The 25,174-nt window shown below is 41.3% G+C and overlaps 1 protein-coding gene across 4 annotated transcripts in view; it reads left to right on the forward strand.

The window, feature by feature from the left end:
- The window catches only part of vmp1 (vacuole membrane protein 1), a 150,159-nt gene that overhangs the window by 68,081 nt on the left and 56,904 nt on the right, over positions 1 to 25,174 (forward strand). For all 4 annotated transcript variants that reach the window (XM_068008484.1, XM_068008481.1, XM_068008482.1 and 1 more), the window contains exon 6: positions 10,689 to 10,853. In XM_068008484.1, coding sequence (XP_067864585.1) covers positions 10,689 to 10,853 — 165 coding nt within the window. The remainder of the gene's footprint in view (positions 1 to 10,688; positions 10,854 to 25,174) is intronic.

A 25,174-nucleotide genomic window follows, 5' to 3' on the forward strand; every position in this document is an offset into this window, starting at 1 on the left:
CCCTATTCTCTGGAATTCCTTTTAAAAAATCCCCTGCGCCTCCATCTCCTTTTTAAGATCTTATATAAAGCCTACCTATTTTACCAAGTTTTTGTTCACCCCTCCTAATATTTCCTCCATTGACTCAGAATCCATTTTATTTCCTTGAACCTTGGGATGTTTTTCATTGCTAAAGATGGTATATAAATGTTTGAGTTTTGATTTGGGTTTAGTTGTGTCACATAGATTAAAATTTTAGCTAAATTTATGAGGCAGAGCAAAGTATTAAAGTACTTAAGTCCAAACATCTAAGGAGCGCCATTACTTCCGATATAAGATTCCCATTTCCCACACTATCCTGCGGATAGCTGCTGTTACTGATAAATTATGGGAATTTTTGTGCAGTGGAATCATATCCATTACCCCTAGTTTGGGGCAGTCCCAAGCTCCTTTAACTGAGAATGCTTCCATCTGGCAGGAAAAGATAACTTTCATCTCTTTAATCTGGGCAGATTTCAAACCCAGGTCCCACAAGATATTCTATTCCATTGTGTCACCCAGCTTCTAAGTTTAGTTGCCATTAAAGTTTCTTATTGTTCTCTGGAATGAAGAATCTCCTGTTCACATTGAAAATATGCTGTGGATTTACAAACTGGCTTATAAAAGGAAACCTGAATTCAGTTTTTAAAATCTTTTTTAATGAATTTTATGCTCAAAGTGAGGGATGTCAACACCAGGGAAGGGAATGCTTTCCATTTCAGGCACCCAGTGTTAGGCAACGAACATAAAAATCTAGGAGGAGAATAGGCCTTGCATTGTAATGACAGTAGAAGACCTTTGATCCATCTAGTCCATCTCGCCAAAGTATTCCCTTGGTGCATTTCTAATAAACCATGAATCTCATTTGTTGACAAGTATCTGTCTAGTTCCTTCTTGAAACCCATTAAAGTTTCTTGTTCCACCCCACCCCCTGTGCCAGTAATCTGTTCCACATACCTTACCACCCTTTTAGTAAGAAAAAACACCCTTTTTTAGTAAGACCATTCCTCTTGCATTTCCAATTTTCTTTTGTTGTCCTTAATTTGTAAATATGACTCCTTGTACTTAAATTCTGTACGTGGCAGAAAAGCTTACTTTGGCTCAACAATGTTTGTCCCTCTAGCATCCTAGCCTAGTATGCAACTGTATTTTGAACACCCGCCTCGTGATTGTCCTTTATTCTGCCTGACTGATTATTCAATGTATTGATCTTTTATGTAGAGAAGCTCTTCCTAATAACAGATTCAGATTTACATTTTACTAATGTAAACTTGTCCTTGTGTTCTATTAGCTTTGAAGTAATATTCTGGGTTTATCTAAGCAGTTTAATGTTTTATATTCCACCCCACCCCACCCCCACTTTTTTTTTTCTAGACCGCAGAGCTCGAGCTTCTTGAATCTTAGTCATAACTTATCCCCTACACACTTGAAATCCTTTTTGTTGCTCTTTGTTGAAACCTCTCCTATACATGTACATCCTTTTTCTAGTGTGGTGGCCAGAATTGAACACAATACTCCATGTGGTTTGCCTAGTGCACTGCAAAGCATTAGTGTAACCTCTGCAGACTTGTATTCCATTGTTCTGGCTATATACCCAGCATTTCATTATTTTATTTTTTTTTTACTCCCAGGTTCTCTAAGTCTTCCCGTGTTAATTTTGTACAATTCATTTCATCCCGAAGTTTTCTAACCAACAGGTAATACTTTACATTTGTCAATTTGTTGGTGCAATTGCATAATTCATCCAAATAATTCTGGAAATCTTGAGCTCCCTTCCTCCCTCTCTTTTATTGTCATCTTTTATATTTAATATCTGTCACTTATGTGAAACAAGAGGTCCAAGCATTGACCCCTATAGGACATAGCTTGACACCTCTCCCCAGATATAGCATAGTTAAATGCAGAATAAACTCCCTACATCTACCCGACAAAGTGGAAAATTGCCCAGGTATGTCCTGTTCACAAAAAGCAGGACAAATCCAATCCGGCCAATTACCGCCCCTGCTCTCAATCATAAGCAAAGTGATGGAAGGTGTCGTCAACAGTGCTATCAAGCGGCACTTACTCACCAATAACCCGCCAGGACCACTCTGCTTCAGACCTCATTATAGCCTTGTCCAAATGTGGACCAAAGAGCTGAATGCCAGAGGTGAGGTGAGAGTGACTGCCCTTGACATCAAGGCATCATTTGACCGAGTGTGGCATCAAGGAGCCCTAGTAAAATTGAAGTCAGTGGGAATCAGGGAAAACTCTCCAGTGGCTCGAGTTGTACCTAGCGCAAAGGGAGATGATAGTGGTTGTTGGAGGCCAAATATCTCAGGCCCAGGACATTGCTGCAGGAGTTCCTCAGGGCAGTGACCTAGGCCCGACCATCTTCAGCTGCTTCATCAATGACCTTCCCTCCATCATAAGGTCAGAAGTGGGGATGTTCGCTGATGATTGCAGTGTTCAGTTCCATTCGCAACCCCTCAAATAATGAAGCAGTCCATGCCCGCATGCAAGCAAGACTTGGACAATATCTGTATGGCAAGTAGAATTCGTGCCAGGCAATGACAATCTCCAACAAGAGAGAGTCTAACCACTTCCCCTTGACATTCAACGGCATTACCATCGCTGAATCCCTCACCATAAACATCCTGGGGGTCACCATTGACCAGAAACTTAACCGGACCAGCCATATAAATACTGTGGCTACAAGAGCAGGTCAGAGGCTGGGTATTCTGCGGCGAGTCACTCACCACCTGACTCCCCAAAGCCTTTCCACCATCTACAAGGCACAAGTCAGGAGTGTGATCGAATACTCTCCACTTGCCTGGATGAGTGCAGCTCCAACAGCACTCAAGAAGCTTGACACCTTCCAGGACAAAGCAGCCTGCTTGATTGGCACCCCATCCACCACCCTAAACATTCACTCCCTTCACCACCAGCACACTGTGGCTGCAGTGTGTACCATCCACAGGATGCACTGCAGTAACTCGGCAAGGCTTCTTCGACAGCACCTCCCAAACCCGCGACCTCTACCACCTAGAAGGACAAGAGCAGCAGGCACATGGGAACAACACCATCTGCACGTTGGCCTCTAAGTCACACACCATCCCGACTTGGAAATATATCGCCGTTCCTTCATTGCTGGGTCAAAATCCTGGAACTCCCTACCTAACAGCACTGTGGGAGTACCTTCACCATATGGACTGCAGCGGTTCAAGAAGGCAGCTCACCACCACCTTCTCGAGGGCAATTAGGGATGGGTAATAAATGCTGGCCTTGCCAGCGGCACCCATATCCCATGAATTAATTTTTTTTTAAAAAATTCTTCCTTAAGTAAGGTGCCCAATATTCTAACTGCAGCCTAACAGATGATTAATATAGGGCTAGTTTTACCTCTTTGCTTTTATACCCTATGATCCTGTTTATAAAACCTAGGAATCCATGCACTTTATTTACCGCTTCTTCAATCTGTCCTACCATTGTATTGGGACCCCTATGTTTGTTTGTTTGTTCCTCTATTCCTCTTAAGGTTTTACCACTTAGCACACATGATCACTATTTATCCTTCCTCCCAAAATGCATTACCTCTCATTTCTCTACATTGCATTTCATCTGATCTCTCTCTACCCAATTTAATAGCTTGCCTCACATCCTTATGGGGAAGTTACTGGAATCTAACTGGGACAGAGCACTTGGAAAGGTATGAGCTGATCAGATAGTCAGCATGGATTTGGGAAAGATTGGTCATGTCTGACTAATCATTGACATTTTTGAGGGGGGGGTGGTGGTCAGTGGCATGGTGGATATGGGAGTGTCTATGGATGTTGTCTCTATTTACTTTCAGAAGGCATTTGATAAGATTCTACACCAGAGATTATCGAAAGTGAAAGCGCACAGAATTGGAGGTAATCTTGTGACATAGGTTAATAATTGGTTGGGTCGTAGGAGACAGTAGAGATAAAGGAAACGTTCTCTGATTGGCTGCATGTGACAAATGGTGTTCCTAGAGAAATGTACAGGATAGTGTATATCAAGTTTGCAGATGACACTAAGTTAGGAGGCACAGTAAGTTGTGTAGATTGGAGCAGGAAATTAAAAAGGGAAATAGACAGATCAAGTAAGTGGGCAAAACTATGGCAGATAAAGTTCAATGCGGGGAAGTGAGAGATTATCCACTGGATCCAAGAAAGACAAATCGGAATATTTTCATAATGGGGAAAGACTGGGAGATGTGAAGGATGAAAGGGATCTAGGTGTCCATGCACGCACACTACTCTAAAAGCTAATGTACAGGTTCAAAAAGCAATCAGAAAGGCTAATGGAATGTTAGCCTTTATCTCAAGGGGGTTGGAATGCAAATGTGAGGAAGGGATGCTTCAGTTGTACAGACCCTTAGTCAGACGCCATCTGGAGTACTGCGTTCAGTTTTGGGCGCCATACCTCACGAAAGATATATTGGCCTTGGAAGGGGGTACAGTGCAGACTCACTAGAATGATACTGGGGCTTAAAGGGTTAAATTTATGAGGCCAGGTTGCATAAACTTGGTTTATATTACCTTGAGTTTAGAAGGTTGAAGGGTAATCTAATCGAGGCGTTAAAATGATAAAGGGATTCAATAGAGTAATTACAGAGAAACTATTTCCTCTGGTGGGGAAATCCAGAACAAGGGGGCACTCTTTAAAATTAGAGGTAGGCCATTTAAGGGTGAAATCAGGAAGCATTTTCAGAGGGTAGTGGAAATCTGGAACTCTTTTTTTTTTCCAAAAGCTGTCAATGCTGGGTCAATATAAATTTTCAAGACTGATCTTTTTTAGGTAAGGGCATCAAGGGATATGGAGAACGGCAAGTAAGTGGAGTTGAGGTACAGATCAGTTATGATCTATTAGAACCGCGGAATAGGCTGGGATGGCTGATGGCCTACTCCTATTCCTGTTCTGAAGTCGCTGACAGATTTCAGTTAACAACACTATTGCCTCATTGGTGGATAAACATTAAGTCAGACCCCCAAGATCTATTAGTACCAGTAGTTTGAGATATATGCAGATTAATGGAATCATGGATTTAAACTTCGTATACATGGTCCACAAGGTTCCATGATACTCACTGACCCACAAAGACAAAAATCTTGGACACTCCTGACTTGAGACCATTGCAGCCAGCACGCACACAACTTTTCTTCCATCAGCCTGAATTGTATTTGAATCCAGGTACCAGAAGAGAAAGGTCAGAGTCAAACCCCCTGCAACTCTTAGTCCTTTAAAGGGAGTGCTTTTTAAAGAGCAGAGTTTAGATATTTGAGAAAAAAATTAAATTTTTAAAAATGTGTAACTTTTTAATGTTCAACAGCTGCTTATAACCCCACTTGTAGCACCTACATCATGAAACCTAGATGCGTACCTTGTTATGACTATTGTCTAGATACTTATCTGAATGCCTCATAGAAACACATTCATTTTTTAAAAGATCTTTTGTTGTACATCATTACGATAAAATGGAGACGAAAGTTTTGACTGGTTTCTGACCCATGATTGAGAGGTGCTCTGTTCAGATTAGTCTGTAGTTTAGTTGTGGTCGGTACTTTATCTCTATTTGGAATAATCTTCCTGTTCTCAGGAGGTGGGGTGGGTGCTACTTTCTGCAGCTGTAGAGGTTTGTTGACCACAGGAATAAGTACAGAATGAGTCAGTCTGTGGGAAGAGGGGCCTGCTACTCATTGCGGAAGAGCAAGTTAGAGGCCTTTGTCTTCTGTAAGATTTGTAAGTTGAGATGGCAACTGAAAGATTTTCTCCCTTCTTTTGTGAGAAGTGCTTTTGTCACCTTGCAGTACTGTGGTACATGGCCTGCTATTCAAAGACATATTCCCAGCATGTTGGCAAATGTTTAAAGAAGTTTCCGATGAGGAATGTGATGTGTTCAGATAAGGATCAGTTTTATCCATCATCGGTCATGGCTTTGTGAAATAGCAAAGCTTCTGTGTTGCTTGGGTCCAAAGCTATATCTAGAAAAGCCTGTGAAATTCCCTATGATGGTCTTTAGTACACTCCCATGCTTGCCCAACCTGTTGCCACCAGAATTGGATTTTTACAAGTTTGAATAAAAATCCAGACCCCAAGAGCCCTTTCGGACCTCAGAGGAGGCAAGGAAGAACAGCAGTCGTAGCTTTAGTTGGGGAATCAGTGACTGGAATATCCTCTATCCTGAGGATGGAGGAAGGGAAAAAGACAACTATCATGACTCCCATGGGTGGAGGAGGGAGAAGCCAAGAGACAAAACAACATAGTGATTTCAGCACATCCATTTCATGCTAACCTATGGTCCCAAAGGCTGTGGATTGCTTAATCATTGAAGTTCATAAACAATGGAATAAATCATATTGGATCATGTGGCTTTTTCTTGCACATCATCCTTTTTGGAAAAGTTGGATTCTCTTGAGTACATTTTGTCTTTTTTCTCCTCCTTCCACCCCCCACCATCCCAGCTTAAAAGAAGAAATCCAGATGTTGAAATGATTGTTTTTAAAGAAATGAAAAATATAGTGATATAATTTCTGTCAAACTGCAAAATAGCTAAGTTCTTAAACCCTGAATACTGTGTTGTGAAGAGTTAAGCTTCTGCCAATGACTTGATGGTAAACCACAAAACATGTGGCCTGTTTTGTTTATAATGTCTGTTTTTGGTTGATCTAACAGTTTCCACAGTGCAAATATAAGTGAAATATGATTATCCATCTGTTATAAATTAAAGTCGGCTGCCTCTTGCGTGTACTTCATTTATACCCAGGGATTAGTGGAGCTCTTGAGCCAATTTTATAACAATTGAATGTTGTATACTGATTGTTTTCACTTTGATCCTCTGAACAAGTGATCTTGGGGTTCAGGCTCGTGGACTTTTGATGTATTTAACAAGGGGTGACTATAAGCTTTTTAAGAGCTGCTTCTGATATAGTACTGTGCAAATTTATTTCAGTACAGTCTGTCAATAATGTGTTATCCTGAAAACAATGGGTGGGACTTATTAAAATTTGGGTCCAGAGTTTCAAATTCTTAGTTTTTTGCAATGCTAGAAGCTGTGAATGATTTTCAATCTCTTGGAGTAATTGTGACCTTGGGTGCGCAAATGTAGAGGGATGCCCCAGAGAAGGAGAAAGAAAAAAACTTTAATGTCCCTTATCAAATTTTTCATATAATGAACTCTTCAACTAAAAGGTTTGTAGACCAGCAAGGCAGGCATTTTATGTATAGTGTGGTCTCACAAACACCAATTAAATCAATACCTAATTGATCTGTTTTTGGTCATGCTCATTGAGGATGAAATGTTACTCGGGACACCAGGAAATGTCACTGTTTCGCTTCAGACGTTGTTGTGGGATCCTTAACTAACATCTGAAGCATCAGAACAAGCAGTTAGGACTTTGTTTTAACATCTTATTGAAGGATGCACCTCCAAATATGAAGCATGCCCCCAGGACTGTAATGGTGTGTCAGCTTAGTTTATTTGCTCAACCTAAAGTGGGGCTTGAGCCCACAGTCTTCTGACTACGGGGCAAAAGTACTACCACCTGAGCAAACTAACACATCAACGTAGAAGTTTGGCATAGCATACTTTTCCTTTTGAATTGAAACCATTCTGGGTTTATTTTTATGGAGGAGGGGGGGAACTAAAGGGAGAAGGCCACCATTCGAATTGGTACATTTGATGCAACAATTGTGGGTAAGTTTCTACAGTTTGTAGAAATTTGTAGCACGTAAGTCTTAATATTCCCTTTTACATACATCGGTTCTGTAAATGATACATAGCTCTTTTAACAAACTGCAGTTCACAAGTTTAATTACATTTCCACAAAAACAACTTGTCATGTATAATCTTCAGACTTGTTCCAGACAGAAGTATAAGAGCCGTGAGTGCCTGGGGCTTTGGAACCGTCCTTGACGAGAAAAATGTTTGTCTCTTTAAAAACTGCCAATGAATGATCTAACCAATCTAAAATGTAAACATTGATTACATTTTTTTTTCCAAAGGAGGAAAAATGTGGGATTTCTGGCATTGAGGAGATGATTGAGCTGTCCAGAGGAAAATTCTAAGCAGGGAGATGATGTGGTTGACCACTGTTCTGGTTCCATGTGTTAATGTCTGCCCTCCCTGATAGACAATTTTGATGCTTGGTTAAAGGGAATGCAGGAGAAGTAAAATATTTTGTCTATCTTATCCAAAACCCTGCAAGTAAAACTAAATGGGGATTGATGGAGAAGAAATATTCTTTGAAATAAGTTGTCCTGCACTTGATGTGGATTGTACCCAGATTGAGAGTGGTGGACAAGTGACCTGTTTCAACGGCTCTACAAGTGCCACTCGAGTTGGCTGCTAGGAGATGCATGAAAGTAGCACAAGGTGGCTTGCTCTTTAAGCCACCGTGTGTGTGGTGTGTGGGGAAGTGGGATACATAGAATTATGCCAACTCCCTTAGGTGGCAAGGCTGAAATAAGGCCCCCTTGTGGGTACTGGTTGTGAATGAACGTCCCAGCAACTATATTTTTTTGGGGGGCTACTAAGTTGTCATTATTGCTAGCTTTGGCAACCCATCTCTGAGCTTCCCCAAAGCTGCTTTAAACTTGGTCTCTTTAGTCTGAGTCGAGGGAGAGTGGCACAGTTTAGTCGCTGTCCTGCATTGAGGGAAACCAAGCTCTGTCGATTGGAATCCCCATATTTGACTGCTTGTGTCTAGCCAATGTGTGTGCACAAAGTGCTGACATAATGTCAGTAATCTATCCAGTACACAATGATGAAGACGTTCACCCTGAAGTTTTGACATTATATTCCATCACATCAGGTTGCTGATGTACTGAATGGGATTTGGCGAGTATATTGAACTCAGCTCTGAATATTGGTTAAAAACCAGGACTTTATTGCAGCCTGCCTTGGAGAAACTGGTAGCTCTGTCTTTGGTGCCACTGGCAGCATGAAACGTGTGCATTGGGAGCTGGTGGCACTAGTACAGTATAAAAGTGGATTAAGTTTCTCCCACGCAGCTCTTGCAATGATCTCATGACTGTGCTTAATGCTACATAGTTATTGGCTTTTGAGAAGCATGCTTGCAATGGGTTTGGTGATGGGTTTTGTCTTGTCTTGTTCTTCAGCTCTGATCTTGTTCAAAGTAATGCACTTCAATCCCAGTGTAGTTGGACAAATTCCTGTGCTGTGGGTAGCGCGCATTCTTGAAAGTTGACTTCCTCCAATCAGATCATGAACTTGTTAGTTTCTCACAACTTGACTCCGTTTGTAGCACTTGCCTGAAACAAAGACTGGGTTCAAACCCCACTATGGACTTAAGCATCTAATTTAGACTGTAGTTCTTTTTGAAATGTGAACATTAATACCAGCATTGCTTTCAACACAAATTCAGGCATATATGAGAAATCCTTGTTGGGGGCAGCATTCACAGGGTTAAACACTGTTAACTTTTAATCTTTCCAATGATAAATACTGGGTCTTTGAGTCTTGTCTGTTAATGTACAATTGAGTGCATTTGAAATCTTGAGTTCAATTCCCTCAAGTATGTGGTCATTGTGTGAGCTTGGCTAAGTTGGCAGCACTCCTCGCTGAGTCAAAAGGTTCTGGGTACAAGCCCCATTACAGGACTTGAGCACATAATCTAGGCTGACACTCTAGTGCAATGCTGGGGAGGTGCTGCATTGACAGAGGTGCTATCCTCCGGTAAGGCATAGAGAGGTCCTGTCTGCCTACTCAAGTGGATGTAAAAGATGCCATGTCACTGTTTGAAGAGCAGGGACTTCTTCCAGTGTGCTGGCCAACATTCCTCCTTCAGACAATACTATCAAAAAACATTCACCTATTTGCTGTTTGTGGATCACATGCGCAAATTGACTGCGTTTGCCTAATGATTGAACTTCTTCTAAAAATCCATTGATTTGGGACGTTCTAAGGATATAATAATGTTACTTAAATGCAAGTTTATTTGCTCGGTCTTTTTACAGCTTCCTCCAAAAGTAACCTTTTATTTAGTGAAGTGGCTTTTTTACAAGTAAAGCTTGAATTATGAAAAATGTATAAGTTGCCAAAAAATAGGGGCGAGGGGATCCCCATGTATTGCTGCTCATTTATAACTGCGTTGAGTAGATCAAGCTAAACAGAAAATGATTAACCAAGAACCTATATTTTGCAGAATGATTTATTTCTAAATATGCTTCTGTCTCTAGGAGGAATCTTGGCAATGAATATAGTCTCGTATGTTGAGCATTTTAAAAAATATATATATAATTGAGGATCATTATATGCTTGGATTTGGAATTTTATATAATAGGAATGAATGTGAAACTATTTTATGCACTCTCATTCTCCCCATCGTGCTGCTTGGGTTAGGTATGCATGCTCTCTTTTTTTTCCCCCCATCTCTACCACTCACCTCTCGGGCCATCACCACTCACTAGTGATGGCCCGACTGAAATCAGAAACTTGCTTGAGACAAGTCCCATGGATTTGTTGTGCTCTATGGATCCCTCCTGAGGTAAAACATCTAACCATTCTAAAAGGGTGATCAGTTTTCTCAACCATTTACTTCAAAGAAGATAGTTGGTGAAGGTTAGCAGGTCATAGAAACTCAAAGTAATAGATAGGAGCTCAGTTCCTGAGTAACGAAACTTTATTTCTAATGCATTATCTGCAGGGTCCACACATCGCTTCAGTGACATTGGCTGCTTATGAATGTAACTCTGTGAATTTCCCGGAACCACCCTACCCAGATAAAATCATCTGTCCTGATGAGAAGTTGGAAGCGACGATTTCTCTGTGGGCCATTATCTCCAAAGTCAGGCTGGAGGCCTGCATGTGGGTAAGACTTCCATCATCTAAATTATTTGTCAATTTTATTTGAATCTTGCATCAGAGTGTGATGATGAACAACATCTACTGGGCTTTAACCTTGAAGAATTTTAGGGCTGCTCTGTATGGCTCTTCTACACGGTACCTTAATCAAATCTCCAGGTTTGCTCCCTTTGTATACAGTGACCTCAGCTGGAGATGTGGTGGAGACACTACAATTGTGCTCCGTGCCCTGTGTAAGGCACGGGAGATCAGCCAGATTTCCTGCCTTTGATTGCTATGCAGCAAGCCCTGCTAGAAATGCCTGCATGTGGAAAGCTGTTGAAGACGGGGATCAGTCTTGTCTGTGATGCTTCCCCTTGTGATCAAATGCACATCTGACATTCTGTGTCTCAGCTCAAACACAAAGAATGGCCACTTGGGTTAGGTACTACAGAAAGGACCAATGCCTTTGAGAGGAGGGTAGAAAACAGAGGAAGGAAAAAATATTACGTTTACCCAATTTTTCTCTCCTCCTCTCCTGCTGGTGCTGACTTGTGGACTACAGCTGCATCAATAGCAGCAGCCTCCAGTACATTGCCTAAGTGGACATTCTTCATGTATGACTCTAAACGGTGGGCGTTGACAGGCTATTTATCTATGGTGGCTGCCACAACTGAGCCTGTTCCTGACCAAGTGTGTGTATTTGTTTCTCTTAATCAGGGAGGGTAGAAACCTTGGCTGACTCTTTTATTTTCCTTCTCTGTTCTATGTGGGATGAGATTTAATGTCTGTCAGCTCCACTAAGATCCGTTAACTCCGCATAGACCATAGAGCAAACTTGGACCTGAGTACTCTGTGGCTCAGAACCACAGTATGGTGCATATACCCACCCATAAGGCAGGAGCTCATAATTTTGCACTCTCCTTAATTGTCTGAAACTGTATCAGACACTAGCAGGTAGAGGAAAGATGAGATTCGTTGTAAGCAGCAACAATAGAGCTACACTGTTGCCAGAAATCTGACTCAACATTTCAGATTTTGAGTGACAAGTATTGGATCTTTGAGTCTTTTCTGTTCATGTCCAAATGAATGCATTTGAAATCAAAAATTTGATCCCTCAAGTGTGATCATTATTGTCAACTAGCTAAAGTTGATGCCAGAGATAGAAGGTTGTGAGTTCAAGCCCCATTCAGGACTTGAGTACAATCTAAGCTGACACTCTAGTGCAGTACTGGGGGAGTGCTGCATTGATGGAGATGCTATCTTTTGAATGAGATATTACCCCGAGCCCCATATGCTTGTTCAGATGCATGTAAAAGAGACCATGACTCCACTTGAAGAGCAGGAGAGTTCTTGTGTACTGAACAACATTCCTCCTTCAACCAACACTACTAAAAGCAGATTAACTGACCATTATCTCATTGTTGTTTGTAGGATTTTGTTGTGCACAAAATAATTTCCCCACATAAATTATTGCACCTCAAACTAATTCAATGTGAAGTGCTTTCGGACATTTGAGAGGCATCATAAAGCACTATATAAATCTTCAAGTCTCCTTTCATTATAATTTCTTTCACTATGACTCTGGTTCCTGCAATTTGTCATTGATATCCATCCTCAATCCATGGTAGGAAATTAGTGAGCAAGGCACCCTCATCTTTCCCTCAAGCACTTGTGTGCTGGAAGTCGAAGGGAATGTCATTATACTGACTGGGGTATACTTGACAAGTTTTCAATGAGGTTTTGTAAGCTGTTGTTTGCAAAAGAGTTTGAAAGGAAGGTACCACAGTGTGGCGGCACTCCCAACTCCTTGTACAATGCAGTAACACAGGGGATCCAGCCATCGATATCGTGTGGATGTGTTCCTGATTTCAACCATGGGAAGATAAAGTAGAATTTGGCTGGTTCCCTGGAGAGGAGGAGAGCCCGCTCTTTGGAAGAGGGAGTTTGTAACCTGGAAACACGTTTTATGAATTTATTTTGGACAAGTGTTTTGAGGACTTGACTCACGTACTTTGACATGTGTCAGCTGGGTGAAGTGTTCTATTAGCTCTTGAGGTACTCCAAAACCTGTTCATATCTCAACACCTTTGAAATATGCCTTTCACAGACTGCTCAGTGCAACACTAGGTGAAGTCTGCTTCCCACTTGTTCTTTTGAATAGGAGGACATTTGTATGTTAGCAAGGAGCCTTTGAAAGGGAGAAAGTAGAAGACAAAGTACTGTGGAAGGAAACCAAATACACCATCTTCGCCAGAGTTTGTTTCATGTTTCTATAATTTCTTTCTTTCTGTCTCTAACATAGTTACTCATTTTCACACTGCTTTCATCTTATGGGGGCAGGCTGACTTATGCCATTAAATGTCTGGAGTTTGGCTTGTAGGTGGGCGGAACAGAATTGAAATCTCTCCCCAGACATCTATCATATGTAAACAATTTTACAACACCAAGTTATAGTCCAGCAATTTTATTTTAAATTCACAAGCTTTCGGAGGCTTCCTCCTTCGTCAGGTAAATGTTCAGGAGCTCCTTGAAGCCTACGCATTTATACATCACAGAACAATACATGGTGTTTACAGACTGCCCCTGCAACTGCCCGTTGCCAAGGCAATCACCGTGTTCAGACAGAGAGGTGTCACCTGCAGAACCCCCGAATACACATTCAACAAAAAAACAAACAGGAAAAAAAAACAGAGAGAGGCAGAAACATCCGGAAGGCAGAGAAAGCCAGCAAATGACCCATTATATTAAAAACAGATAACATTTGTTCGCTGGTGGGGTAACGTGTAGCGTGACATGAACCCAAGATCCCGGTTGAGGCCGTCCTCATGGGTGCGGAACTTGGCTATCAATTTCTGCTCGACGATTTTGCGTTGTCGTGTGTCTCGAAGGCCGCCTTGGAGTACGCTTACCCGAAGGTCGGTGGATGAATGTCCATGACTGCTGAAGTGTTCCCCGACTGGGAGGGAACCCTCCTGTTTGGCGATTGTTGCGCGGTGTCCGTTCATCCGTTGTCGCAGCGTCTGCATGGTCTCGCCAATGTACCATGCTCTGGGGCATCCTTTCCTGCAACGTATGAGGTAGACAACATTGGCCGAGTCACAGGAGTATGAACCATGCACCTGGTGGGTGGTGTCCTCTCGTGTGATGGTGGTATCTGTGTCGATGATCTGGCATGTCTTGCAGAGGTTAGTGTGGCAGAGTTGTGTGGTGTCGTGGACGCTGTTCTCTTGAAAGCTAGGTAATTTGCTGCGAACGATGGTCTGTTTGAGGTTGGGTGGCTGTTTAAAGGCGAGTAGTGGAGGTGTGGGGATGGCCATAGCGAGGTGTTTGTCCTCATTGATGACATGTTGAAGGCTGCGGAGAACATGGCGTAGTTTCTCCGCTCCGGGGAAGTACTGGACGACAAAGGGTACTCTGTTGGTTGCGTCCCAAATTCGCACCCCAATACGCCAACATTTTCATGCACAAGTTCGAGCAGGACTTCTTCACTGCACAAGACCTCCAACCAACACTATACACCAGATACATCGACGACATTTTCTTTCTATGGACCCACGGCAAGGAATCACTAAAGAGACTACACGATAACATCAACAAGTTCCATCCCACCATCAAGCTCACCATGGACTACTCCTCAGAATCAGTTTCTTTCTTGGACACACGAATCTCCATCAAAGACGGGCACCTCAGCACCTCACTCTACCGCAAGCCCACGGACAACCTCACGATGCTCCACTTTTCCAGCTTCCACCCTAACCACGTCAAAGAGGCCATCCCCTATGGACAGGCCCTGCGAATACACAGGGTCTGCTCAGACGAGGAGGAACGCGATGGACACCTACAGACGCTGAAAGACGCCCTAGTAAGAACGGGATATGACGCTCGACTCATCGATCGACAGTTCCGACGGGCCACAGCAAAAAATCGCATAGACCTCCTCAGGAGACCAACACGGGACGCAACCAACAGAGTACCCTTTGTCGTCCAGTACTTCCCCGGAGCGGAGAAACTACGCCATGTTCTCCGCAGCCTTCAACATGTCATCAATGAGGACAAACACCTCGCTATGGCCATCCCCACACCTCCACTACTCGCCTTTAAACAGCCACCCAACCTCAAACAGACCATCGTTCGCAGCAAATTACCTAGCTTTCAAGAGAACAGCGTCCACGACACCACACAACCCTGCCACACTAACCTCTGCAAGACATGCCAGATCATCGACACAGATACCACCATCACACGAGAGGACACCACCCACCAGGTGCATGGTTCATACTCCTGTGACTCGGCCAATGTTGTCTACCTCATACGTTGCAGGAAAGGATGCCCCAGAGCATGGTACATTGGCGAGACCATGCAGACGCTGCGACAACGGATGAACGGACACCGCGCAACAATCGCCAAACAGGAGGGTTCCCTCCCAGTCGGGGAACACTTCAGCAGTCATGGACATTCATCCACCGACCTTCGGGTAAGCGTACTCCAAGGCGGCCTTCGAGACACACGACAACGCAAAATCGTCGAGCAGAAATTGATAGCCAAGTTCCGCACCCATGAGGACGGCCTCAACCGGGATCTTGGGTTCATGTCACGCTACACGTTACCCCACCAGCGAACAAATGTTATCTGTTTTTAATATAATGGGTCATTTGCTGGCTTTCTCTGCCTTCCGGATGTTTCTGCCTCTCTGTTTTTTTTTCCTGTTTGTTTTTTTGTTGAATGTGTATTCGGGGGTTCTGCAGGTGACACCTCTCTGTCTGAACACGGTGATTGCCTTGGCAACGGGCAGTTGCAGGGGCAGTCTGTAAACACCATGTATTGTTCTGTGATGTATAAATGCGTAGGCTTCAAGGAGCTCCTGAACATTTACCTGACGAAGGAGGAAGCCTCCGAAAGCTTGTGAATTTAAAATAAAATTGCTGGACTATAACTTGGTGTTGTAAAATTGTTTACAATTGTCAACCCCAGTCCATCACCGGCATCTCCACATCACATCTATCATATGGCCATTGTAGAACACTCGTTAACAAATAGTCAATGGAACATTAAAGGCTGGAGGATTCAAGTGATGAGCCTCTCTAGAATTTGAGCCGATGACTCGTTAATTATTAAACCACCATAATTTATTTTGTGTGCTGTTTGTCAAATTTTACTTTTCTTCATTCATTCCATTTGCTGTTGATGCAGTAGAGGCCCTTAGAATCTTGTACTAAGTGTGCTTGATCTTATTCAAAGTAGGTTCAGGCAGGTTGCTATTAGAACCTATTTTAGTTCTGAAAACTGTTATGCTGAAAACAGACAAGGCCTGGGTGCACACTGACTCATTTTGACTAAGTTTTAAAAAAAAGTACTGTAGCTAACTGATTTTCACTGAATCTTAAAAGCGACCTTGCCAGGTTCTGAATACATTTGAACGAAAGGCTGGTGGGGGGAGCTGTATTTATGTATTTATTTCTCTAAACAACTGGCACCTTGTCACCCTACTAATTGAAGTGAGTTTATTACAATATCAGTGTCAACAACACTGATATTCTAATACTGCATGCCATCATTGTATATATTGTGTATCAGACTAAACATTCATGTCCTGCTTTGGAGCTGAAAATATGGAATCATCTTGAACACCAGTCACATATGGACCCTTAAAATCAGTTTTTAACTGATTTCCACTGATATATTCCTGAGTTTTTTGTGGGTGATGAATATGTTTTAAAAAGAACATTTCCTGCTGAATTTGAGAATCCCTCCACCCCTCCCCCTCCCCCCCCCCCCCCCTGCCCCCTGAAATTTGCCATTGATTTGTTACCAAAAATTAACTACAGATGTGTGTGAAATGCATCCATGATTTTAGCATGTGTTATGTGCTGTACATGTCATGCTGAGGTTACTGATGTGATGTATGCATATCTTTGGATCCAACATTTTGGCCAGAAATGAAATAAAGGCTATGCAATTTGGATTTTTTTGAAGGGGATCAACTTTAAGTGAGAACTTTATTTATACTAGGGCAAATGTCAATCTTTTCATTCCTAGATAGATCAAGGGCAGCATTGTGCTGACATAGTTACCACACTGATAGTCCTCTAAAGAACAAGGTCAGCCATTAAAGGCAGGCTTGGGTCACACCCAAAGGCATTTTTTACTAAGCAAGATCATATTTCCCCTGTGCATAATCTTCAGTTTTCAATATCCCACCACCATAGTGCCAGGTGAGTGCCTGGAACCGCAACTATAAACAATTTTACTTTTAATTTTAAAAAAACTATTATGGGGATTAAGTAAGTGTTGGCGAATCCCATAAGAGTGATGTTTGCAAACTCTGTAAATAATTGTGGATTGCATTTAGTTTGACTGTACATTTCAAGTCCGTTGCAATTTTTCTTAAGTTTAGCGATGTTCAAAATAAATTCTTTAATGATTTTTCTCTTAACGAGCATTTAAAAAAAAAATATTCAGGGTCCATTTTTTTCCCCAATGCCTTTTCTCCATCTTTACACTAAAAATGAAACCCAGGTTTTTAAATTGACAATAAAAACTGACCTAATGGTTCTTAATAGTTCCCTTCCAGCGAAGCAATGTTGGCCAAGATGGTGGACCCAGCAGCAATACTGTACCAGTACATTCATACTATGTCTGCTTATGTCATTTTTCCTCTACTTCAAATCTCCAGTCCTGTTATATTTAAATGGAAATTTCCTCTCCTGAGTCCTAACTTTAATCCAAGCTTGCACTGCTGAATTAAAGCTAGCCACGAGGTTATGTTTGAGTGGAAAAATTGAATGTACCTTTTTAAAAAAAATACTAAGCTGCCCCCGTGGGATTTAATGAGATTAAGGAAAAATACATGCGGTATATACTAGAGTATAAGGGGCCACATAACAAAACTTCTAGCCAAAATTCTCACCATGTTGACTGGCATCTAGTTGGAGACTGGCTATAGCTGCAAGGAGAGGAGATTTAATATCGGGAGCAGGAACCAGGACTGAAGTCGGGAGGGAGAGTTGCTATTTAAATATCAGTGTTGGAAGAGTGGAGTCACAATAGATAGTAATGCACTGGTTGAAATGATAAAGAACAGACACCAGCCGACATGGTGACAGTTTGGTGGCTACAAGTCTCATTATGTAATCTGAAGGTCATAGATTTTTGAGAAGAGGATGCAGCTTGTACATGAATAAATATGGGATGTGTTTTACCCTAACCTCTGACATTAAATCTGGCAGGAGGAATTTGGTATTTTTGAAAAGCTAAATTGAATTTTTTCACTCACATCTTCTGGCAAGCGTAGTGTGGAGACATCCAGTTGTTATATTGCATCTGGGGAACAAGTTCTCTTCTGCTTCATCCAGGGAGTCTGAGTAATAATACCCAGTGGTGCCATGTCTGTATCTGATGCATAATCTCCAGAATTTTAGCTCTATAAACTGTAAATTGAGGTATTGTGGAAAAAATGTACGCTATTTTAATCAATTTTTTTTTTTAGATTGTCAAATTTAAAATTCTTTGGATTTTGGTGGTGCTGTGTGTTGGTGCTCCCAAGTGCTACACCACAACAAAGGCTGCATCTACACTGAGTTTCTATCTTGACTGCACTGTTGATTGAAGATGACAGGCAGATGTCAGAGGGTGAGGAGAAGAGAAAACCCAAAAAGGGACATTTTTCCCAAACTACTGTATGCACCTTTTTGAAAGGCTTAACTCAAACTATCACTACAGGAAGCCTGGAAGAAGGTTTCCCTCAACACAGATGGTGCATGACCCTAGAAAGCAAGAAAAGAAAAATCTTCAGAAATAGGGATTGTGCTCAACAAAAAAAAATCTTTTGGCTAGATTTGTTTTTTTCCTTCTTAACACATTCATTTAATTCTTGTCTAACTTGAGGCATTTCTTTTTAATTACCTTTCTGTCTGAATCGAGTGCTTTTGCCTTTAAACTCTGGTTTGGTTTATGAAGACAGCCACACTAAGAGTAGTTGGTATGTGAACATGAACTTGTTTCAATTTCAGTCTATAATATATTGAAAACCTTGTGTCTGTGCACACTTCCTGTCAACGTTTTCCATTATGAATTTCTATATCTACACTTATAATGGAAACTGCCTCTGTAAATTTGTCACACTAATTATGTCCTCCTGCCAGTATAGGTGTGGCTGTGCCTCCACTTGGGAGAATGTAATTACAGTGTGACAAGATTGCATAGTTTCCATTATTAATGCAAAATGGAAATATAAAAAGAAGCTAATGTATGACTCTGAAATGGCATTTGAATTATTTCTGCATGCCCTAGTCCAATTTACCCCCCAGCCTCTAGCCCCATTTCACCTGAAGATTGCACTTATTTTTAACTCCCTATGTGCGATACTACAGGAGATTGACTGGTAATAGTAAAAATTTGCCGGTTGAATTGTCAGAACTTTTGTTAAAAACTGATTTTTCAACAGGAGGTTCTGCAGTTAATGCTCTTTAAAGTGGGAGACATACAGAAAGTTAAACTTTGGATAATCTTTAGAAACCTGGTCTACTGTTCATTTGAATCATAGAATCATAGAAGTTACAACATGGAAACAGGCCCTTCGGCCCAACATGTCCATGTCGCCCAGTTTATACCACTAAGCTAGTCCCAATTGCCTGCACTTGGCCCATATCCCTCGATACCCATCTTCCCCATGTAACTGTCCAAATGCTTTTTAATAGAATTTGCTATGACTGCTACTGAAAATAAAGTAAACCTGGCTTCTGAGCTCCACAATATTGCAATAGTTAACACACTAATTATACAGATCCCAACAAATTTCGCTTCAGATTTTTTTGAAATCCAGAAAAAAAGTTGAAAATAACTTTGAATGATTCAAAGAATTTGCTGAGTTGAAGAATGAGGAAGTGTTTTTTTTAAGAAATACAATTTACCAGCCCCTTGGTGCAGACATTACCTAGCTGTACTTAGAAACACCTTAATTTACATAATCGTTTGAATTTCCATTTTACAAGAAAATTCATTTTGGTGTAAAGGCCAAGTTAATGTCTCAATTTTACATCACAATGCGTAAGCACCACGGCTGTGGAAAGTCGTCTATCGACTGCTTTCTATCTACTGAATACCCTCAATATCCTTTTTGGTTTGAATTTGTTTAATGAATCCATCAGAGGCTTATTTAGGATTGTCATTTGGGTCTCCCCAATCTCTGTTGTGTAACTTGACCCATGTGATCTTCTGGACTGGTTTCAATTTCGTAAGTTTGATATCAGCAGACTTTTGAGTGGACACTCAGTTTTAATTTTTCTGGTACAAAACCAGGTCTCAAGCTATAGGAGTTTAACAAGAAGATTAAACAAGCAAAAAAAAATGGCATAACTGCAGACCTAACCTGAAAAAGTTCCCATATTCTCCTCCACTATCAGTGGCTGCTCTTTCAGCCACTGTGGCCCCACCCTTAGCCCTACCTAGTTCCCTGGATTTTACCACCTCCCTTCCTACTTTCAAAGGCCAGTTGGAAACTTTTCTCTTTGCTTTCAGCCCCTACCCCAACTTGGTGTTTCCCTTTTTATTTTATTTTCCTTGGCATCCCCACTCTTATATTTTCTTATTTCCTGTAAAGGCTCTCACATGGCTCTCTACACCTTCCTGTTTCTCTTAGTGATGCACCATAATTATGCACTTGTAAAGTGAGCCACTGGAGGAGCCAAATAGTCTTTTCACCCTTTACGGATTTTTCTTGTTCAGTGTAATTCCTATAGCAAATACATTTTAGCAGCAAAATCCTAACAAGACTGTTTTTAGTGCAGTTTTTTAAACCTAGCATTAACTCCAATAAACCACACCCTCATTAGTTTTATGAGCTCAAAGAATACAAGTGCAATCTTGGCAGGTTGGACAGGAATAACCTCCCTGGCTTGCAATGATCACATGCAAATTAAGCGGCTGGGAAAACATAGTTGCTAGGATGCATTCAAGGAAGTCATTTCACAGAAAGCTATACTGGGTAGTGATGACGAACACAACTTGTGAAATAATTGTGAACTCCCTGTGAGGCTGTAATAAGGAAGTTCTGGTGCTTCTGCAATATATTCTTTTAAAAAAAAATAGAGAGCTGATTCACAGCCAAAAAAAAGTTAAATTATTTGAATAAGATGGTCGGCTCAAACTTCAGTTCCAGAAGGCCTGTTTCTGTAATATTTTTGCCATTAGCTTTCCTGATCTTACCTGCTGTCCACTATAGCTTCCAGTTAGCAATCGGGCTGTTTTTCCTTTCCTTGGCTCTGGGAATGTTGAGGCCTGCTAATTAATCGCAGACCAGAGATTGAATCTTGGGCTTTTTCTAGGGTTGTAGCCTTTTGGCAATGACCAGTACCTTGTGTGCCATTATGGAAGGTTTTTTTTGGTGAATTGGTCAGTTTTTCCCCTTCCTGAAATCTCCCTGGGCCCCACACATTTTTATTGAAAAATGGGCTGGAGACCTACTCCCAGGTTACCTCCATTGCTGCTTGGAAGCCAAACACAAGGTGGTGTATGAGTGGCCCAGGTTGTCTGATTTTTCTGGCCCCTGTGGGGGCCGCATAGGGCCTTTACTCAGTGTATCCATGCCTGGGAATGTGTGAAGAATTGGACATGCATCCTACCACTGGTGTAGTGCATTGTAGGTCCAACATCCTGTGATCTTCTACAGCTTTGTGGTTTTGTTTTTGAACATGTTTTCTACTGAAATTACATCTTACGCGAGAGAACGTTGCAATGTACAAAATCTTTTGAGAAGACAGTTTATAATGCCTGTTCTTCCATTTCTACCCATAGGTGCGACATAGCACATTACCCTGAAGGGAGGGGTAGCAGAGTGGGAGTCCAGGGATATGAAGGATATAGATAGCCTATGAGTGGGTGCCATTTGAGTTGGGATATCTATTTTTAAAATTGCATTTATTAATTTATTTTATTTAGTTAGGAATAAGTTGCCTATGGTGTTGTCCGTGGTTAGTTGAAGATTTTTTAAAAACTTATTTGAGAGGGGTTGGGACAGACACTTCCAAAACTCGTTTTACGATGCCTGGTACAACTACACTGACAGTTGACATAGGAGAATTGAATGGGAAAGATTATGGTAATTTCCGATGGTAAACATTGGCACAGAAATTATGACAACAGGAAGTAAGGTCTGCGCACAGGAAGTGCACACCCATGCAAAAGAATCATGTATTTGTGCATGTTTAATAACGATATGTAGGTATTAGATATAATTTAGTTTTAATGGTGGCTAGCACGATGGGAGTTACCTTGCAATAGATTTTTTTTTTGATAGAATCTGATTGCTCCTTTTTGTAAATGAACTAATCCGAAAGCTTTAGCTAGATACACTGTACTGTGTGTAAGAGAATGAAGTAAAGAAAATTAAACTGACAGAAGTGAGCCTTAGATAAAATAAGCATCAGACAGAATGACGATCTGAAGTTACGTCATTTGTCCTAATAAGGGCCTGCTTTATTATAATCCACATTGGAAACAAAAGGAATTTTTTTCCTCTTTCCAAGTCTTGTGTGGCTGCAAAGATGCGTAATTTTGAAAGATGAATGTTAAATAACATCCAACGCAAACAAATTGAATTGTGAAGTGTCAGTGTCTGAACTTTCTGATTCCCTTAATCTTTGAACTGTGGTGACATTCCTGCATCTATACTGTGGAACTGTTCTTCCAACTTGATTTTACTATGAGCAGAACCTTTGTTAAAGCTGTCTATAAAAGGATGTCCCAAAGTGCTTTACAGCCACTGGGCTACTTTTGAAGTGCAGTCACTGATGTAGGCAAACACAGCAGCCAGTTTGTGTACAGCAAGATCCAGAATGAATGATCGGCCAATCTGATTTTGGTGGTGTTGGTTGAAGGAGGAATGGTTTACCAGCACATGGGAGAGAACTGCCTGTTGTTCAAATAATGCCATGGGATCTTTTCGGTCCACCTGATCAGGCAAATGGGGCCTCAGTTTAATATCTCATCTGAAAGTACTGCACTGGTCAGGCTGGATTATGTACTTAAGTCCATAATAGGGCTGGAACCGATAACCTGATTGAGGTAAGGATATTACCAACTGAGCTAATCTGACCGTGCAGTTACACTTTTTTTTGGCATTAGCTCAGAGCATGTTTTCTAGTCTGCACCATAAGAACCAGCAATGTTTTCACCAAATTAAGCTCGTTACATAACATGTTTTGACCTCCAACCTCCTACCTCCTATAATGTTACCATTTTACCAATTAATCTTCTAATGTAATGATTCTCAAAAGTTTGCATTAATGTATTATTTTGAAACTGTTCTACTTTTTGATTACACGATGTTTGTGGGAGGGGTATAATTTGTTGGATGTGAGTTTGCAAGTTCCTAGAAAAGACTCTTTAATTCACTTTTTATGCAATCAATGCATACCTGTAGCATAGAGCAACTGCTGTGGTTGGCTCTTAACAGGAATTGAGAAGGGGTGGTGGGGGTTCGGGGAAAAGAAGAGAGGAAAGGTAGCTCGACTGAATAGATCAGTTATTGCACCCCTTTTCCTGGTCTTTAAAACGTAAACTTCTTATCTCTGTTTATAAACAAAATATAAAGTACATTGTACCCCTGTGAAACTATAGTGAATTGGTCCCAAATTCCTAGTAATTACCTACGTTTCTAAAGTGCTTCACAAAATGTATCCACAGAATCATACAGCGCAGAAAGCGGCCACTCGGCCCATAGCGCCTGTGTCAGCTCATTGAAAGAGCTATCCAAATAGTCCCACTCGCCGGCACTTCCCATAAAGCCCTGCAAAATTTTTCCTTTTCAAGTATATATCCAGTTCCCTTTTGAAAGTTACTATTGAATCTGCTTCTGCCACCCTTTTGGGCACTGCATTCCAGGTCGTCATAACGTATTTTTGAAATGCAGTGACTGTTACATAAAACAAACACAGCAGTCATTCTGTCCCATCAACATCCCACAAACAGCCATAAGAGAACTGACCAATTAATCCTTTTTTGATCAAGATACCATGAGAACTCACTACTTGCCTTTGAACTGTGCCATCAGATCTACAGGCAAGCAGGGTGTCAAATATCTCATTTGAAGGACTGCAGCTATAACAATGCAGCACTTCCTACAAACTGCACTGGAGTGTCAGCCTAGCTTATGTAAATTGGGTCAAGTTTGTACATAATTCTGTGCCAAATTCAGGAACAGTACAGCATTTGTATGATAAGAGTAGGGCCTATTGGAGGCCCACTTAACATAAACCACCCCCTTATCACAGCAACCCACTGGCAATGAGAGGTACAAACCCCAACCCATATGACTGGCAGTATGCAGGGCCCTTCCCCACCGCCCCCTAACCTGACTAGCCCCAGAACCCTGTGCCAAACATGCCGTCTCAGCCCCCCAACCTGCATTGGCCTCAGTACAAGCAGCCTGATGCATAAATACATTTCTCCCACAAGCATTGTAGTGTCAAGGATGGCACAGTTCCATAAGCTGCATGTGCTCTTAAAATGTGTGAGATTGCATGCCTAAATATACAATGACCTGAATAAAATTTTGATATGAATGTAACATTAACTGTACATGGACATCAAAATATTTTAATGTCCAGCTATATGTATAATAGCTTTAGAAATGCAAATATACATTGTTGAGAACCTAATAGTTTTTTTAAAAGCTCTCCTCTGTAACAGGAGGGCATTAAGCATGTTGGCACTCGGTGTTCTACAGATTGGTAGGAATGTGAACTTATTCCCCAAACAATGAATTTGTGATCTTGGGTCAGCCGGTATGAGGCTTATTAATTATAGATTCACTTCACACATCCATTGGAAAAACACAGCTTTCTGTTGAATTGAAGGCGATTTGGAAAAGTTATATTGCAGATTGTATTATTAATTCATAAAAGTGCTTCTTTTGTACACCAGTGACTGTAGGTTTGTTTGTGACTGCACAAAATTTTAATGTACTTTACCTCCACTAAGCAACCCACAAATATTTTCATCACGTTTTGCATTTCCTTAAAGATCCTGATCATCTTTCAGATTGGTAACTTTCAACAGTGAAATTAGATTAATCAGACCAGAGGCGGGTAGTAGAATATAGTGGGTGTGACAATCTGCATTTTTTGTTTTGTACTATACGCAAGTATAATGTATATTTGAGTTCAGCTAGAAAAATAAACCAGACTTTGTGCTGTATATGCAAAGCTGTGCTTTTTAAGTGTGACAGCAATCCAAACACCACTTCAGCTCCTTCCACACGCTACTGGTAGCTAGTAACAGCTGCACTGTGCCATATTTAGTATCTCATCCTCCTAGAGACAAAAATGACATTTTGATGTTTACAGCAGT

The sequence above is a fragment of the Heptranchias perlo genome, chromosome 28 (assembly GCF_035084215.1).
Source record: "Heptranchias perlo isolate sHepPer1 chromosome 28, sHepPer1.hap1, whole genome shotgun sequence".
NCBI classification, from domain to species: domain Eukaryota; kingdom Metazoa; phylum Chordata; class Chondrichthyes; order Hexanchiformes; family Hexanchidae; genus Heptranchias; species Heptranchias perlo.